We start from the raw sequence: 20,122 nt of genomic DNA, 5'->3' as shown, positions 1-20,122 counted from the left end.
ATCTTTAAATTCTAGAAGACTCAAAATTTATATATAGCACTTCAAAAAACACGAAAGCACCAATTATAAACCATTCCAGGTTTTATTTTGAAATATTCAAGCACTATAAAAACAGAATGGTATCACAATATTACTTTTCACAACATAACAACGATATAAAAGTTGTTTTCAACCTTTTATAATTGTTGTTTATTATATATTGGCAACGTATAGCAGTTTTAAAAAAATGATTTAAATTTATGACTAACTACTCAGAATCTTGTTAATTAGTTTAAAAAGAAAAATATTTCCTAAAGATAAAAAAAACACGGAAGCACTAAGATGTGTTAATGATTCATACTGAAACGGAAACGGCACACTATGTAATTTTCTTTATAACTGCATTAACAAGAGGGGATAATTCTTTTGGTCGTAGTATTTATTAATTATTAAGCAGCATTTACAAATGTTTCAAATGTATTCTCATAGTAACATCGTCTTTGCTCAATATACACAAATTGTTCGAATTGATGAGTATTATTACAAAAAATGAAGTTCAATTTTATTTTTTTTTTTTAATTTGATTAGGATTGCATAGCGTTCAATTAAAACATCATTGTGTTATACGTAGAAACTGAAATGCCTCACTTGTATAAAAAGTACTATCCCAAGTATTTGAATAAGTTATTGACTTTTAGATGTGAAAAATACTTCAGTCATCTTTTAAAAAGGGAATTTTTAAGAATATTGATGATTTAATTACTGTTCTCGTGAAAACTATAATAAAAGATGATACCTTATTATTTGTTAACTATTGGATTATTAATATCGTTATTTAAGCACAAAAATTCATTAAAAGGACCGTTGAAATGCTATTTTCCAATATACAAATTTTCTAATGCTGCGTCTCGATACATAGATTTTAAGTGAGTTTCGCCTTAATTTTCATTAAATGACATTTTTCTACTATTTTTAATCAAAAACATAACACTATGAGCTACTTATAATTATCTTGCGTTCTTACATTGCTTAATAAAATATAATATGAGTTTGAAAGTTAAAGCGAGGTTATTTCAAAAGTTTATATATGGACAAGACTTGATATTACTATCTTGTGAAGAACATCGTAAAAAAGAAGCTAAAACAATTTACATCGACGAAAATGGATCCAATCTTGCATTCAAAAAGTAGCGCTAGGCGCTACAATCGTTATCCATTGAAGCTCGCGAGCATCATACGCATGCGTGTTCGTCATGGCGAGTTCGACAGTCGACTCGTGCGAGAATCGCGAGACTCGCGAGTCGTGCTGGAGAAAGTCTTTCGCGACTAGCTTCCTGTTTCTTACCGTCATCATCATCATCAGTTGTAAGCAGCAGCAAAGCAGCCAAGGATCGTTAGTCCGTGAGTCGTGGAATATACCTGTAGTGTTAGTGCGCAGTGTAATCTTGGTCAAATCATCATCGTGTACTTTGGAACAAAAATCAGCACGTTTTGATTTTTCTCGTTCAGCTGTATCAATCCAGACGCGTACGCGCGCCTCCGCGACGAGCAACGTAACAAAGGGTAAGAATTCCGTTTTGTCTATCGACTGGGGTGTCAGCAGAAATCCGCATGCTGCTTTAAGAGAGTTTGTAATTTCCTATTACATATTGTGGCGACCATCTTACTGATAGGTAGGCATAGTATATAGGCAACAGCGCGGAACGCTTTCCCTCTAACCTCAATATAAAATCGTGCATACGCAGGTATTTAGCCAGTACATCTCTCATCTCGATTTTTTTCGTTATCGCGCCACAGAAGTAGCAAAGTTATCGTCAGTCGTAAAGATTAGATATGCTAAACAATTTGTCGTTGTTGTAGATCAACGAGAGCAAGCGTGGCTACAGCTGTGATGATTCACTGAGGGTACATACCCGTTGCATGGACCGTTCGCAAAAGTGAGTATTGCAATATATGTGCAGAACTGATAATCTTTTTCACTTATAAGCGCGAACGCGCTGTGCAAGTGTGGACACGCCTTCCTTACGCAGGTGCAATCGGAGTATAGCACGTATATACCTGCCTACAGGCTCCGTCACCGTCCGCGTTTAGCTGACCATGACCACAGCCATGCACTGTGCAGGTGAAAGACGGCGATCCCTATTTCTTTTCTTTCGTTTTTTTTTTGCTCTCGACGGAAGCCTTTTCAACGTTTACGTGTCCAGTTCGATTTGTGGCCTGTGCTAACTGAAAGAAAATGCGAGAAGAGAGGTCGCGTCCTAACGCAGCAGTGTTTTGTTTACGCTAAAAAATAAGTGACTGCGAGCAGTGGAATAGCTTTTACGTTAGGGGAAGTTTTTGTCATTCGTCGTAGGTTTGTTTACAATCTGATTGAGATTCCGATAGTGTAGTAGTAGTTAAAAAGTTCAATTCGTAATTAATTTAATGGGTTACAATTATTGTTAAGAATGAATCTTTTATTGGTTGGACATTTCTATATATTAAAGTGTCAGTTTGTAAAAATTTTAAAGAAAAATTAAACATGCTTATAACAAAATAAAAAATCAATGTAGAAAAGTAATTTTATACATCAGTAAATTTCTCATTCGCGAGATTGCATAAAAAAAAGCCGAAATTCAATCAATTGCATAACCAACGTACAACCTGCTAATTCAAGCACAACGGTCGACTTCTCTTTTATGTAATTCGCCTACTCAATTAACTTATCTTCTACAATACACAAAAGTGCTCAGTATTTCGTCACTCGACAATAAAGCATTGTTTTTTGTGACTTTCAAAACCAGTTTCCTTATCATCCATTGACAAGTTATCATTCTCGGTAAAGGTCGAAAAATCGTTTGGTTGCCTTGCTCCATTTATTATTGCTATGTAACTGTGGTTTTTTAACTTCAGCGTGAATGGAATTACAACAAACTCATTGCCATTTCGAACGCGCATCGTAATCCATTGATTATCACTACTGCTTCGTTATGTGTTGTGTCTGTGTGATGTAATGTCGACCGATGAGTTTAGTATGAGCACCTCTTCGACGAACGGTTTAGGTTTTCAATGTCTTAATACCGTGATTTTATGTTGCTTTACGACTGCTTTTTCATTTTTTGTACCTGCCGTTAATTATTTATATACTAACTTTCGATTCGAAGGAGTTCTCATAAAAAAAATATATTGGCATTGAGGATTTCTTGATCCTTTGAATAATTCATCGGTCGAGAAAGTAGCACTTGCGAGAGACGAAAATGGCATGGTTGCACTGGGGTGGCGCTGGAATATTCAACTGGGTCTCATAAATATTTCATGAAAAACTCATTTGTCGCTGTTTGTTTCGCGTGCGGAAGGATTGAAAAATTGTTCGGATTAATGTCTGTGTCGATGTAATTTCGATCGAGGCCTCAAGGGCATGAGCGTTTTCTGCGTCGCGTTGTTCCGTAATGAGACTTTGATTTTGTCACGTGAACAGTGGTTTTATTTTACACTAACAATTTAATTAGCCTAATTGTTATTATTATCTGCAAGAATTAATCGACACCGGTAAAAACGTTTACTATGATCATCGTGAAAAGTAGATTGTTTTCACTCAACGTTGAAACTTTCACTACAAAGTATGAACCTGCATCAAACGTGAAATACCGTTGTACTTTCGTAAATCATAATTGAAATAACACATTTTTACGTATGCAACATAAAATCAATTTCTGTTAAGCTGCAACGGATAAAATATCAATTCCAAATAATCACAGGTTTCAAATTCATGACCGATACCTATTTTCTCAGTTCGAAAGTTCACGTTTACCGGCCCGAAGGAAGGGGAATTCCGCCGCGGAGAGTACCGCGCACAACGAAAAAGAAGAAGGTTAAAATTTCGCGAGTACGTTCGCCGTCCCTCCAGCGTATTTTTAGATAAATCGAGAACGGGGCTTTGCCTTGCATGGTGACAGTCAGGCAAAAATGGCATGCCACCGAGCGTTTGCCGCTCGCGTTCGCTTAAACGTCAGCTCTCGACATTCCGTTCTCCGCGCGCGCATAGGCAAGGATGCGATACAATATGCATAACGTGAAATTCGATAGTCCGCGGCTCGCGATGCACGTGTGTGTTTCTGCTCTTAATATCGCACTCGGCCGCCAGAGTGTCCAAATGGAAATTACGCCGCTATATAGCCTTTCATCGGGCGAGCCTCGATTATCTCTGCCAGAAATTGTACCGCGGGTTATCTCAACGTGAATATTTTTTCGATGCGCCGTGCCTTGCCTCGCTCGGGCGTAAAGCTCATCTACCTTCCCGCACTGGTTAGGTAATGTGCTGTGCACGCGGTCGCGACTGATTTTTGACGCAGTCTGAGGCGCGACTCGGTTCGCGCATACGTCAAAATCACGTTCTTCAAGCTGAAATACACGCGCGGCAGAACAACGATCCGTTAATCACTGTGAAGCTCGGCGGCGGAGACAACCGCGGCCGTACACATGACAAATGAAACGAACTCTCGTGACGTGTTGTAATACGCGCACTGACTCATCCAGCGAGTATAGGTGCCGAGACGCGCGACCTCGTCTTAAGCTCGACTCACCCATCAACGACGAAGACGCGCGAATCTCCCTCTCATCCACTTGTCTTTTTTTTCGGCTTTCGGTGGATTACAACGTTGCAGTTCCAACGCAACCATTTCTTTTATTTTTCCTTCCATCATGAATCCCAAACCCGACGCGTTGTCTTTGCACCGAAAAGTAGCTTCATCAATTTTAATTGCCGTGTCGTTGGAGCTACCATTCAAGCGTGGAAATTAGGTCAGTTAGCTCGCGAAGGAGGGTAGATTCTTTTGGGTTATCTCTGCGGAAGACGAGGAAAATACTTCCCTTGGTATAGAGAAGGGTTGAAAGACTTTTCGCAGAGCTTACGTTTAACCAGTGGCTGTGGCTTGATACTATTCGCTGGCTGTCGAATTTACGTCCACGCGAAGCGCTCAATTCACGCAGGTCGAGGTTCTGACGTTTCAACAGCGACCAAATCCTCAGCCGAGGTTGTCTATCGAGAATTACTTCGGACGACTCCCTCGACTCGCTGATTTGCCGTGTCAGACGCGAGACTTCAGAGCGTCGATTCAGAACGATAAGAACCCGAGCGTCGATTAGCGCTCTACGACGTTTACTCGCAGAGACTATTATCACACCCACGCACTCGCGCACGAGACGCGAGGATGCACGAACAAGCGATAAGTCCTACGTTCTCTCTCTCTCTCTCTCTCTCTCTCTCTCTCTCTCTCTCTCTCTCTCTCTCTCTCTCTCTCTCTCTCTCTCTCTCTCTCTCTCTCTCTCTCTCTCTCTCTCTCTCTCTCTCTCTCTCTCTCTGTCTCTTTACTTGACATTTGAGAGATATTTTACGCTCTTCTGCGTTCCATTTTGCGCAATTTCTTCTTTCGTATATGTTTGTACTTTTTGCGAGGGTTATTCGGACGGCAAACCGGCTCGTCGAATTCCCGAGGGAAATTCATTGATGATCCACGTGAAAAACTTTGTTTTGGCGAGCGTGACTGTGATTTTATGAAAACGTTGATAACGTCTCGTAAAATTTGTCCAAGGATTTTCGGGAGAGAGAGAGACTGACGACGGTCTTGGTTACGAAGCAACACTTTCCGATATCTAATCGGACAGCTTATATCGTTGATCTTTCCTTCCCTGCAAAAGTTCCTCCTTCAATCTTAGATGAGACTTTCGCTGGCGAATGCGCTTTCGTTGACGTTCATGTAGTCTTTCAAGAGCAACGTGTGCGACGTGCTGGCGACTCTCTCCCGAAACGAAGAAAAAGTAACGAAAAAAGCTTGTCCCCGCTAATTCGGACAGCAGTCAGTCTTTCGGATCGGAAAAGCTTCTCTTTGGTCGTCGAGTCGTTACGTCAGATCTTCGGCCGTGTCTGCGTTAGCGGCGCACGCATGCGCGGTTGACCGGCCGAGGGTGGAACGGACAAAGTCACAGGGGGTGCGAACTTGCGCAGCAGCGTTAGTACGCGCGACGGCGCAGCCACGGATGCTGCCGTTTTCTCCTCCGTCAAGACGAAAAACCTGTAGACACGTACGGGCGGACGGGCGGCAAAGTGATCGATAGACAGGAGAAAACGGCGCTCATTGGACGCGCGCGTCACTGAATTGTTGTTTATGTTTTTTTTCGTATCGTTCGTCGCACGGACAACGACAAGTTTCATCCATGGGGAGGACGGATATATCAAAGACGCTCAACGCCTACAGGATGTGAGTAAGAAATTACGGGCCATTTGAATTGCAAAGCTTTACATATATATGTTCTGTTCTCTTTCTTTTATCGGCTGGTTCCATCTGTTGATCGCTTCTACTAGCGCACATTCACAGACTTTTGCATTTGATTGTATGATCGCAATGTATGGTTTTGTCGCAATTTTTTTGATTGAGTTCACGTTTTCCGAATTTCATAACTCAAATTTCTTGAGAATACACACAGGTGTGGACTCTCACGATTGTTTTAAAGGCAGTTTTTCCTTACGCGTCTTCCCTAAGGTGCAACCGCTTTATTATTCTCCACTTCGTTGAAGCTGAAGTGTTAATCAAAAGGGTTCATCCGTGAAGGGCATGAAAAGGAAAGCAACCCTTCGCGGTCGCTCGTCAATGCGAGAAGTAAACAAAGCGAGCTTCCGCAAGCTCCTCTACTTCGTCGTCGAGTTGCTTTTCCGGAAGGATTTGGAAAAAGTCATGCTCGGGGTGTATGCGCACGTTTTTTCGCCGGGCCAAATTGTATATTATCGACCAGCTGTCGACTCGCGCTGTCTGGTCGCTCTTCTCTCAAAGCTCCTCTTGTAGTCTACGAGCGCGAGTCAGAGCGAGGATTTTTATTTCGGTGTTTTTTTTTTTTTTTTTTTCTCCAAGCGCCGACTTTTAATATTCATGAGAGGAAACCGGATCGCTAAAGCTTACGTAAAGCTTACGAAAAAAAAAAAGATGATGCCGACGATGAATCATCTGGCACAAAGTGACAGCGTACTCGAACGTTGTTACTAATTGTCGATCATCGAAGACTGAACACACCCGTCGTTCGATATGAAAACGGCACGCTTTATAATGCGAAATCGATGGGAAATTGAACGAGCAAACGAGCAAACGAGCAAACGGTTCATTTCCTAAGTGTGCATGTTTCGTTTAGTCCAACTGTAGAAATACGCCGTCGGCGGTGCATCAATCACGTTTATTTTTTCTTTTTTACATTCGGTAGTAAAGCTAAATAGCAACTGTCGCAAAGTTACGTAAAGCCTTTGTTTCCGTTATGGTCGAAAATATTTAATGCCTCCGTCATCGTGTCGTCCCGAGAGATAATCAGCTAAAGCCTAATTACGCGTCGTCCGGCGATTTGCGCGCAGCGACGTTCTCTTACAATGCAATTCAATCACCGAGAAAGGCTTCCTTGCGTAATTCGCCTTTGTGCCCCTTTCTCCGGCAGAAAAGCACGCGCGCGACCTTGCGTTCCTCCTTTCCGATCATTTTTCAGCGCGCGAACGCTCGTCGGCACTGTTGTTGCGCAGGCACACCCGCACGGATTTTGCGCGTGCACGCGACACGGCAACGTTGACGCGCGCGTAAACGGCTCGCGATGCGTACGCAATACATACGCGAAGCGCGAGAGAGAGCGCAAACCAGACGCGCTTCCCTTGGTCCTTTGAAGAGACGGGCAGGCGCCGTTCGCGCGACTTCCACGCGGACAAGCGAGCGAGAGAATGCGCTGCGCATGTCGTAGGGGTTTCGGGAGGGGGTAGGGGTCCACTTCGACTTTTCCGCGCGCGGATTCGATACGACTGCACACGGTAGCGCCAATCTTCGTTCGATGGAACGAAAAACGCGCGCGAGACGCAAGGCAGGCTTAGAGACTGTCGAATGCACGTGTCGATGTCTCCGTCGACGCGATACGCGCGCATACAACGGGCGAACGAACCCCTTTCGTGGATCGATCGCGCGGCGGCGCTGCTCCCCCTTGAGCGTTCACGTGTGTGTCAGACAGCCGCCGTGCTTCGCGATTCGCGCGGCGGGGGATCCTTAGAGCTCCGCGCATGCGCGGCATTATTGATATACAAAGCAGCCGGCGCGAGAGCGAAAGAGGCTCTTTTTTTCCCCGAAGTCTCCAGCGGCTTGTGGCGCGGAGCCGCGAGTGCGTGTCATTTCTACGAATCGGTATCTATACAACAGAGCCAATCTTCGTTGACGAGGCGAGCTCGTCGCATTCGTTGCATTCTAGGTGCTCGCGGAATAGCTCGGTGTCGCCGTTGCTGGTGCGTGAACGCGTGTGTTTTAGGCTTTTTATACCTTTTTAGGTTAACGATTCTGACTCATGTTGCACGATCGATAAATGACGACGTTTTATTGTAACAACGTTCTCCTTCATTGTTGATGTGTGGTCTAGTTTTGTTTAGCTCGGAAGTATGGACTCGTGTGATGAGTGACTGGCCTATTCTCGTGACGATTTAACCGATATGACCATTCTGCAGCTGTTGTAGCATTGTGTCTATGAATTCTTTTTCTAATTGTGGTTGGATGGTGTAGATTTTTGATAAGATTTGAAAATGTATGTGAGGTTGGAAGAAATTTCTGATAATAGGGATTGTCATTGAGATAAAGATTGTTTTTCTGTAAAAGTCAATGACTTTAGCAAGTCATCTAAATTTATATTTAGCTCATCCATGAGAAAAACTAAACTGTTTAGTTTACTGAGGTATCTCTCTCTCTCTCTCTCTCTCTCTCTCTCTCTCTCTCTCTCTCTCTCTCTCTCTCTCTCTCTCTCTCTCTCTCTCTCTCGCTCGCTCGCTCTCTCTCTCTCTCTCTCTCTCTCTCTCTCTCTCTCTCTCTCTCTCTCTCTCTCTCTCTCTCTCTCTCAGTTTTGGTCGAAAAATCCATTTTTTTATGTGATAGAATGATTGTTCCATATTATTATCTTTAAAACGCAAAATTAATCAAAAAACTAAACATATCGATTGTTTAAAAAAAGTTGCATTGTTAAAATAACATTTTAATTTTCTCAATTTGCACTGATAGAATGCCTGGAATCGTTCCAGACGGGTTATTATTGTCATTGGTTGTATAAGAACTATGCTTAATATAATTCTTTTTTGGAGAAAAAGATACACAAAATAAGTATTATAATTATTATGAGTCGATAATAAGACTGGCTTGAAAAAAAAAAACAATTTGTTAAAAATAATCGACATGGCGTGCTAATTGGATGCTACTATAATAACCTATAGCTCGATCGGTAGTGATCCCATGCGCGTGGAGGAAAATCACTTTGACAGAGGAGTTGATCGATGAAATGTTTACGTTTTGCAGCAAGAAAATCGAGCACATCGGAAGAATGACGGCCATGACGCAAGAGGAGATAATCGCGGGCGCGCGCACGGTGGCCCAAGGATTAGAAGCTTTGAGGGCCGAGCACGCCAGTATGCTGAGCGGCTCGCAGTCCCAAGACGCGCCGGTGGCGCGCGACAAAGCGAGCCTCATATCCAAGAACATCGAGATGATCGAGCTGGGCCTCGGTGAAGCACAAGTGATGTTGGCGCTGGCGAGCCACCTGCAGATGGTCGAGGCCGAGAAACAGAAGCTTCGCACACAGGTCCGTAGGCTCTGCCAGGAGAACGCCTGGCTCAGGGATGAATTAGCCGGCACGCAGCAGAAACTCCAGGCCAGCCAGCAAACGGTAAGCCCGCGCTGCGCTCATACGCCCAAGTGGCATTTCCATGAAAACAACTTATTGCACTTCACGACGCTCAACAGGTGGCACAATTGGAGGAGGAGAAGAAGCATTTAGAGTTTATGAATAGTATGAGACAGTATGATCCAGATCCGTCGGTTGAAGACGAGAATGCCAAGGACCGACCGAAAGACGATCCGGTTGTCGATCTTTTTCCCGATGACGATACCGAGGAGAGAAACAGTAAGTGTATGTAGTCGCTGCCATTTTCTTTCTCTCTTCTTCCACGTGTCCCTGGTGAATGCTGTCTTATACTCATGGGGGCGTTCTTTACATTCTCCTTAGAACGTTAATGTAAATTTTCTTTTTATTATTCATAGGCACATAAACTCTATCGGCACTCTTATTTTTCACTATACATATATTATGGGTTTTATGGTTACTGGAATATTTTGGATGGAATTATTGAGGGAAAACAATTTGGTTGTTCATTAAGCTTAATTCATTACAGTAGAAGTCAGCACGATAAGTGAATGTTAAGAAAACTATAAATAGTTAGCATGACAGGTGTCAACATGCTACAGTATAAACTTCAGCTTAAACAGCGGGTTTTTATTTTTAATTTATCTCATAGAGTATCAAAGTTTTTATACTAATAATTCTCTTAGAACTCTTTACTTATTTTTTCCTATATACATAGAGCTTCAGTAATATATCGAAAGGCTCACAGACTATGCTGATATAATTTATCTCTATATAGCTTCTTGTAAATCGATGTGTCCGCTATATTCTTACTGCTTTTGATGAAATATAGAACATATAGATTTTAATACACAACATTAATTCATAACAAACTTGATACGCGAGTATGTTTATGTATATATGTTAAACAACGAAGAATCTAAGGAAAAATGAAAAACGTTAAACTGCATTACCGCCGACACTAAGTCAATATTATGTACTCGCAGAGACAAATCTAAAATAAGCTTCATTACATTTTCTGCAGCGATGTCGCCCACCCCGCCGTCGCAGTTCGCCCAACAAGTAACAGCCGGATACGAGATTCCAGCTCGCTTGCGTACTCTGCACAACTTAGTCATTCAGTACGCAAGTCAAGGTCGATACGAAGTGGCAGTACCACTGTGCAAGCAAGCTCTCGAAGATTTGGAAAAGACTTCGGGTCACGATCATCCTGACGTTGCCACGATGCTCAACATCCTCGCACTCGTCTATCGTGATCAGAACAAGTATAAGGAGGCGGCTAATCTGCTGAACGATGCGTTGGCAATTAGGGAAAAAACACTTGGCGAAAATCATCCTGCGGTGGCTGCTACTTTGAATAACCTTGCTGTACTTTATGGTAAACGAGGTAAATCACGTGCTGTATTGACACATAATTTTTAAATAATACCTATATATCACGATTTGAAAAAGTTGAATCATATGTAATGTATAAGTAAAAATTATTATTTACAAATTTTTAACAAAGAAAATAAGAGTTGCTAAAATTAAGGAATTTCTATTCTATATAAATCAATTTATTACTTTTGGCACAAAATAAGTATAACTTTATACTGCGTTCCAGAAGATGCTATATAAGAAAAAGTATTCAATTTTTGTAAAATCAATTTTCTTGTTTAACATTGAAAAATTTTCTTTGTTTAATCCGGATTGCGTTTTAAAAATAATCTCACAATAACTTTTGCAATACAGGTAAATACAAGGAAGCCGAGCCACTCTGTAAAAGAGCGCTGGAAATTCGTGAGAAAGTCCTTGGCAGAGATCATCCAGACGTCGCGAAGCAGTTGAATAATTTGGCGTTACTATGTCAAAATCAGGGTAAATACGAAGAAGTCGAGCGGTACTATCAGCGTGCTCTCGAGATCTATGAAGCGAAACTAGGTCCAGACGATCCAAACGTTGCCAAGACGAAAAACAATCTAGCCTCTTGCTACCTCAAACAGGGCAAATATAAGGACGCCGAAGTGCTTTATAAACAAGTGCTGACCAGAGCCCACGAGAGGGAATTCGGTGCTATCGATGGTGATAACAAACCTATTTGGCAGGTATGTCATTCTGAATATTACAAAGTATTTTTTTAAATAGATCTGAGCTATTGTAAATGGTATCTAACACTTATTAATTAATTAATTAATTGAGATATGAACGATTTAATTATTGATTAATTAAGAATATAGAATGGGCTATTAATAAGTAAAGTCGTGAAATTTGAATTATAAAGTTATATAAATAATAGATTTCCATTCTATAAAATAAAAATAAAATTTATAATCCAGTGAGAGCGCACAGTATAAATGCGAAATGAGGTAAACACAAGTAATGAAAAATATCCGAATATATGAGAGATTAGATGGCTTGAAAATAGGCGATGATTAACTAATGTGTTAAAAATATTGATGATGATCAGGTGGCAGAAGAGCGTGAGGAGAACAAGCACCGAAATAAGGAGAACGCTCCTTACGGTGAATACGGCGGCTGGCACAAAGCGGCAAAAGTTGATTCGCCGACCTTCAACACGACCTTGAAAAACCTCGGGGCGCTGTACCGACGACAGGGCAAGTACGAGGCCGCCGAGACTTTGGAGGACTGTGCGATTCGGTCGCGACGAGAGGTAGAGTCTGTTTTATAAAAACAAAACACCACCAACATCATCTTCATCAATTTATTTCCTTAATTTACCAATAGTTACCATTATTATTTACTTATTCACTCTTCCATATACCCAATTTTGATCAACGACTTTAAAGGTTGTTGTTGTTTACAAGCAGCTTGTCCAGCAGGTGAGTGACAAGCCAAACGCCAAAGCGCAGAATGTGTGCTCCATGTAATCTGTGCGCTCTCACTCCTCTATTTCTCTGTCTATTCTCTATCGAGCCATCACGACAAAAATTCATCACAACATACTATCATCGCAATCTATTCGGATCATCAAAATTATTTTTTACACACTATACATATAACAACAATAGCAAACAACGATCAGTACAGATTCTTTATCATTCATCGTCCATTTAGAAAACGCTTTAAATTTTCTTTTATTTTTTTTTACGAACTTTAAATTTTCTTTTATTTTTTTTCAGCAGCAGCGAACGCATTGTGCTCGATAATTTTTTTCCTTTTTGTACATTTTATAATCTTTTTTCATACTTTATATTAGCAATATGCCGTATTTATATTGTAGATGTATAAGGCCTGCGTACCTTAATCATGAAAGATAATATTATATTTAGAATAAACATTTTGAATACAAGTGTCAATTTTTAATTATACATATAGAGTGTTTGTTACAATGAAAATATGAGAAAATAAAAAAGCAAAGCTATATTGATACTCTAATAAATAACGTAAAACAAATAACAATTAAAAATCCTTTCTTGCTACCACATTGCTCAGTTAATGATTTGTTTATTATTTTACTTTTACTTTTATTTCTGTTTTAAGTTATTTGTTTTATTATTACGGTATGCGTAATATTTTCATTTTGATTTTACTTTTATTTACAAAATTAATTTCAAAATGAAAGTTTAAGTCGAATTAGAAGATAGATGAACAAAAAATTGGAAATTAGAGAAAAAAAAGCTCGAATATTTTTCCAAATTTTTAAAGGTAATTGAAAACAATTTGATTCAATAAAAAGTGGGTAATTACGAAGGATAACAGACGCGTGAAATTCGTAACTTTGTCGCAAGTGTTTTTTAATGTGGTATCTGCATATAAAAATTAAAAAGAGTGCGAAGAAATATCGATATTGATAATAAAGCTTTTTTGTCAGTAATACATGAATGTGTCATTTGATTTATTTTTGTTGATCATGTGCTGTAGATATTTTCAAATAAGTAGACATATAAAGCATGTGAATTCATTGGGACAAAAATAGAACATTTCAAGATAAAGTTAATTTTTTTTAGATATGTTTTGTATAATTAATTTCTTTAACAATTTACATACTTTATATTTCATATGAAACGCATATTGAGAATTTTATTCAGGAAAAGGGGTTCTCAATATGTAACTACTGTTAATTAGGCATGCGTATGTAAAAAATGTTTCTTAGCATGAACTGTTAAAATTTCACTCGTCTGTTTATCCTTAACTCCTTATCTCATGAAACTTCATAATTAATACTCGTTATTCATATTTACAGGCCCTGGACTTGGTAAAGCAGCCGAAAGTAGCACAAATCCTTGGTGATGAGAGAGGTTCAAATCGGCGAGGCTCAAGGACGAGTTTGAACAACGCTGAACATGAAGCACACGATGATGTGAGTTGTCTTCTAAAACAGAACTAAATCTTCTATATTTTGAGGGATGTCGCATAATATCTCAACCCTCACCTCCTCGTATTATATGTATAGAGAGCATTTTTAACAGTCTATCTATTTTTTTTTTTTTTTTTTTTTTATTAAATTTTGTTAATTCGATGTCACTATCAGTAATACATATAGTTTATATATATATATATATATATATATATATATATATTCGCACCGCATGCACACGTAGATTTTTTATATTACACACTTTCCACACTGAATATTAGTTGAAGAGTTATTGAGTTGTGGACGAGATGGCAAAGAAGCGTGTCAACGCACTTGAACCAACACCAACGAACACAAAACTATCCTTTGTTCTTTTTGTTTGTCTTCTTTCATTTTGTCGTTTCGTTTGCGAACGAAAAAAAAATCAACCAAAAGGGCTCCATGCCGATGATGCAGCGGACGCTGATGCACGAGGGACAGTCTGCCAACCACGACGCTAGTCCTAACAAACCTGGTATTAAGAACAAGATCTTTCACGTTCTAGGCTTACGTGGGGATTCTACCTCCACGTAGAACTCGTCAATATTTCTTACTTATTTTGCTTTAAAATCTATTCTTTATTAAGAGACTATATAATATCTCGCATGTTGAAGCGAGAAAACTTTGTGCGCATAATATTCATTCATTTCAATTCTTTTTTTGATGCTCGAGTGCGAAATAATAGAAATTCATATATTTACATTTCTGATTGATCGTTCAACGTTCGGAGTTGCATGCAAATTATGAGCAAACAGAAGTGTCGTTCGATAATTGAGATAATTTTAAGTAAGTATGTACCTGACAAATTCACCTGATAACAAAAAGATTAAATAGTTTTCTCGCCTTGACGGAAATGATACACAAAGTGTATCATGTTTTTATGAATGTTGACGAAAAAACAAACTAAAATGAGGGCTTAATTGTTCCTTCAATCAAATGGTGTCTCAACATTATTATTAAGAAGTATATGGCAAGAATATTCTCATATTTGAGCTCGATCATTGTTCTATAATGGTCGATTTTATTTTATTTTAATTTTTTAATTTAGAAAAATTATTGTTTCATTTAGCCACAAAATGTGTGTGTATTAAATTACCATGAATAATTAAAAAAAATATGAGAGGATTCGTGCAATATAAACTGAATTTGTACATTGAGAAAGGCATTTAAATGATTTAAAATAAATTGAAGAGTTAAAAAAAAAATTCGTTTCTTAGTACTGGATAAAATATCAGATTTGCGCTGAAGTGTTTTTAAAAATTTTTTTAATACATAAGCAAATTGGGATCGATGTCTTCCGATTTGAATCCTTTCCTTGCCGGGGATGATAATATGTGATGATTGAGTATAAAAGCGTGTTAAGATTTGAAAGTATACGTTCGATTTTTATTAAACGAAATTTTCGTTGAGACGACTAGTTAAGTTATTTTGCAATAAACTTTTGCACCTTGCGTGGCTTTCAAGTGACTACCTGTTGAGTATCCGAGACTCTCATGTATAATCACACTTTTAAAATTTTACTTTGTTGACTCTACAGTTTTTATTACAGCATTTCTTATTGCTTGTATTCTCTATTTACGTTTGCATTTACTTTCCTTGTATAGAGTTTAAAGATTCTCCAAAGGTAGTTCTTTTTATATAGTAAAATGTTATTGGCTTGAAATTTTGTTTATTCTTTTTCATCTGCACTAAATAGTTAGACAATAAAAGACAACATTAACAAAAATTGAAGTCCAGCGAATCACTGTAATTGTTTTACTTGTTGAATTATACACAATGTGAATTGTAGGAATGAAGAAAAAGGTAGCGCCTTATAATTAAAACAAATTAAGTAAACAAAAATATTTTGTAACTTAATTTTGTTATATATATATATATATATATATATATATATATATATATATATATATATATATATAGTGCAAGCTTTTCTTCTCTCAAGCGAGCGTGTTTAGAATATACCTTATTACATTGTCCTTATAGCGGCATGATTGTAAATAAAAATAGTGGCGTGATGTACGTGAGAAAACGTGATATGAATCACATGCATAATTAAGAATATAGATAGCGAAGATAAATGTTTAAAGTCTATGTATTTGTTGATAAAAAATACATAAAAGTCTATGTTACAAAAATGTAGCGTTTACTGTCTATATTCTTAAGGATGAACTACACTGAGTTTTTATAAATCATTAAACAATGTTAATTTCTTATGATTAATAAAAAATCATTTTCTTTATAAAAATGCGTTAAATCACTTTCGTTACTCGATAAGACTTTAAAAAAAATTCTCGTAGGTTACTTAAAAACAAATGAAATGCAAATTTCTTTAATCGTATCTTGTAGTTTATATATTAAGTTTTATACCATCTATTAATGTCTCGCTATCCGTACGTATATATAATTATCAATTGTTTTCAAATTTTATCTTGACATTACTCTGCTTTTTTGTCTTGTTTTAATTTTTATACATTGTAAATGCATGTTAGTCGTAACAATTAATTAGTTTAAATAATAACTGTCTTATACAAGCAAAAATTATGAATATTTGATTTCAGGTTATCTAGAAATAATACTCTAGTACACAGGAGTTTTTTTCAGTGTAGTCTATCTTTACATACTGATTTTGTTGTTGTTTGTTAGCTAGTCAAAGTAAAATTGTCTTATCTTTTTTAGTACCTTTTGACAAACTTCAAAACCTTTACTATTATCTGCACGCATTTGTGTTTAACAAATCACAGAAAAAAACCTGACCTTAAAGTTTAATCACCCTGGATGTATATGCGTCGCCAAATATGTTGTAATGTCAATCCTCACAATTCGAACCCATGACGAAAGATAATCGGGAAGCAAAATTAATGTATATTAATAAAACAAAATTTTTACCAATGCGATTGGGTTCGACCGAAGAGCGAAGCTGTGAGTCTGGGCTGATTGAAAAAAGGTGCGTACATTAAGTAGATTGCATAATTTTCTCTCATTTACGAATATTATATATTCGTTCATTTTTTTCTTATCTACTTTTAATTAGGCTTTTTTTGTTTTTGATGCATAATTTATGCTACGTGCACTTCAAAATCCCCTTATTATTGACTATGAATCGACTACACTGAAATGTTCTCTCTTGTGCTAGATAAATCAAAATTTTAGCACTTTTCTTGCTTTTTTATAGCATGATTTTTTTTTATATCAATGGCACATGCTGTTGGTATTTTTCACGATGCATCGTCAATAATCAAAAATGCTTTTATTAGTGTAAAATTATGTTTTGTTGTATCTTAGAATGCGCAATATTTGTTTTCCAAAAACGAATCATTTCAGCTTTTGTAATTTGTGAATATTGTTATTTGTTACCGTCGTTGATTCGCTTCAAGCTTCATTGTATTTTTATTTTGGTACAAAAACAACAAAAATGTGTTTAATGTGTTCCCATGATTAACAAAGTTCTTTACGTTTGATCAGACCTTTTTTGTTCGTGAATTTTCATTGATAACATTCTACATAATAACAGAATAAAAATATTGCTTCGCAGACATTGTGTCTTTGAAAAAAAATATATATATATTCACCATTTTTTCAATTTTCTTGCTGAAAAATAGTTCCTTTGTAAACTATGTCAAAGACGCAAAAAAAAATTAAATAAACGCTAGCCAAACAAAAAAAAGTTTCATTCTCTTTCTGTTATAGGAAAACATGCCGTCGATTCGCTACTAGTAAGAGCCTGCAGCCAAATAATAAGGGACTCCGCGACGTTTCAACAACGAAGACGAAACGTCGACAGCGACGTTCACCGATATAAGAATAAAGAAGATTGTGTGAGACTTACGCACGAATACACACTATCTTAGACATATGCGCTGCACATTCCGGGGGCTTTTGTAAAACTGCAACGGAAGATAAAACTCGAAAGACGATTTTTTTCAAAGCTTGACATGTGGACTCCTTTTTTTTAATGCGATGCTTAATATATATTGATACGAGATTTAAATTTGCATAATGTTAAATGTGAAAGTGAGTGAAAGTCAGTATTTTAAAAAGAATCTGTCCTTTTTTTTTTAAATTGCGTACTCTATACACGCATAATTTTGATGAGAAGAGCATAATACATAGCGTGTCAATTCCGTTTCGCACTTGCACTGTAAACGTAAATTAAAGAACATTTTATCGTATATTATTATTTATATTAAGTTATTATCATACACGAGTCTTTATTTATTTAGATTGGTGCGGAGGTTGGTAAAAGTGTGATACAATGACGAACAAAATTATTAAGACGGTTATATGTACGTTTCAAGCCTAATGTGCATAAGAATTTAGCAATTAAAAATTATTTTCGACACTCCCAGCGTGAAAACTCAATGTACACACACTCGAACAGACAAGCGTGCTTTAAATCTTATCTCGCACACGTCGTATCGAAAAATAAAGTTAGATACATGTGCGAGAAAGTGGTTTCAGTTTCGTGTGGACTTTTCATCATCACTTCATTTGTGCATAAACGTCCTCACGAACTACAATTCACTTTGTCGCACTAGTATTACTTCTTAACAAAGTATGTGTAACGACTAATGACACGAAAATGCAAAGGAGAGAAATAGGGGAATTGAAAAGCTGATCGTTTTTCTTATTAAAATTTATTTTATAGAAACAATTTCTCATTTTATACTTACCAAAAGGCATGATTTGAAAATTTCATTGTTATGGTGCTCAGCATAATTTATTTTGAGCAAAGTTAAAAAACCAACTCGTGCATTTATAGTATAATTGAAAAAAACTTATACGTGCGCCTGAGAGCTTACAGGCTTATGAATCTTTATTTTATAGATTCACGAGATTACTCTTTTAGTTGTTTACTTCTATCGGACCATTGCGTAGTTTATTATTTATTTAAAATTAAAAAATATTAATAAAAATTCTATGCAACCTTGCTTTCGTTAATCGTTTGTAAGGTGATAACGCATTATTAAAAAATAAATTTAATGCGGAAAATTTATCACCGTTGCGATTTATTAATATTTTCTTAACAGTAAATTGTTACTAAGTATTTATCAGAACAAACATATTATTATACATTTTGTAATTAACCATTTTTAGATTTATAAACTTTTGTATATTTGATTTAACAGTGGTATCAAGGTGTATTGAAAAATAAAATGCATGTCTCAGTTCTATATAATTTGTAAAATTATAAACAATTAGAAAAGAAAACCAAGTGTGAAATTCCTATAAAATTTTCAAAAATGTTCAAATAATGCATAGTAATTGTGAAAAACAAGCTTCGTATTTCGTTCGTATTAATCAAAGATCAATAATTAATAATTGTGTTTTGTGAAATACGAAAATTAAAAAGTTTAAGTAGTGCTTAAAGTTACTAAAATTGATTTTAAAATAACGCGTACTTTTTATTTTTGTAATAATAATATCAAAATTTTGCTAATTCTACGAATTCAAAATTTATGCTTAAAAAGTTATAGATTGGAATAAATATTCCTATTAAAATTAAGCTTACACGTGTGTGCGTGTGTATAAATATATATGACAAAGGGACTATGTCGTTCGAGACTGGCAAAGTTTTTGACAATATTTTTCGCGGTAGCGAAAGTCAAAGTAATCGTTGATATAACAGACGGAATAAATAAAATAAAGAAAACCAAGAGATATGACAAAAAAGGTAAAGCTGTTTTTATTGTGATAAGCCATGAGAATTTTGTGCGTGTGAGATATTGAAAATTGATAAAACAAAAATGCGTTCATTAAATAATAGGTAGTATAAAAACTTTGAAAGGTAAAGGGACACTATTGCACTTTATTATGTGCGTGCGTGCATGCGTGCGTATGTGCATACGAGTGCGTGCGTGTGTGTGTGTGTGTGTACGGCAGAACTTTCCAGCTGTGTTCTAGCTCTCAGGTGCAACTTATTGTTATTCGATGAACGTACTATGTAAGCTTTGATTTATAATAAACATTTAACTTGTAATAAATTCATGTTTCTCTTATTATTTGTTTATCCTATACGTTCTACTCGTAATCTTGCAACTTTGATTTCACTTTAGATAACGATTTAATTAATTAAAAATATTTGTGGAATACTTAAAACTTAACCTTCACCGTCCATTTTTATAATGTTTTTATGTTTAA

General features: G+C 37.1%; 1 protein-coding gene across 15 annotated transcripts; it reads left to right on the top strand.

Moving 5' to 3' along the window:
* Positions 1-1,281: 1,281 nt before the first annotated feature.
* Positions 1,282-19,975, top strand: LOC131674055 (kinesin light chain). Of its 15 annotated transcripts, none has more exons than XM_058952526.1 (10): positions 1,282-1,380; positions 1,840-1,916; positions 9,306-9,672; positions 9,750-9,915; positions 10,673-11,035; positions 11,380-11,732; positions 12,095-12,298; positions 12,456-12,467; positions 13,832-13,948; positions 14,381-15,802. In XM_058952526.1, exons 2-10 carry the CDS (start codon positions 1,900-1,902, stop codon positions 14,516-14,518), a joined length of 1,737 nt encoding a protein of 578 aa, XP_058808509.1. In that variant the 5' UTR covers positions 1,282-1,380; positions 1,840-1,899; the 3' UTR covers positions 14,519-15,802. The 15 variants fall into 15 exon arrangements, with proteins under 15 accessions (XP_058808509.1, XP_058808508.1, XP_058808510.1 ...); XM_058952525.1 differs by having other exon boundaries at positions 1,296-1,542; XM_058952527.1 differs by lacking the exon at positions 1,282-1,380 and adding an exon at positions 1,560-1,724.
* The last annotated feature ends 147 nt before the right edge of the window (positions 19,976-20,122 follow it).

This window comes from Phymastichus coffea, unplaced genomic scaffold (assembly GCF_024137745.1).
Source record: "Phymastichus coffea isolate CEN01 unplaced genomic scaffold, Cenicafe_Pcof_1.1 PCOF00210, whole genome shotgun sequence".
In the NCBI taxonomy this organism is placed as follows: domain Eukaryota; kingdom Metazoa; phylum Arthropoda; class Insecta; order Hymenoptera; family Eulophidae; genus Phymastichus; species Phymastichus coffea.
The sequence above is the reverse complement of the archived record's forward strand: the minus strand, read 5'-3'. Positions and strand labels throughout refer to the sequence as shown.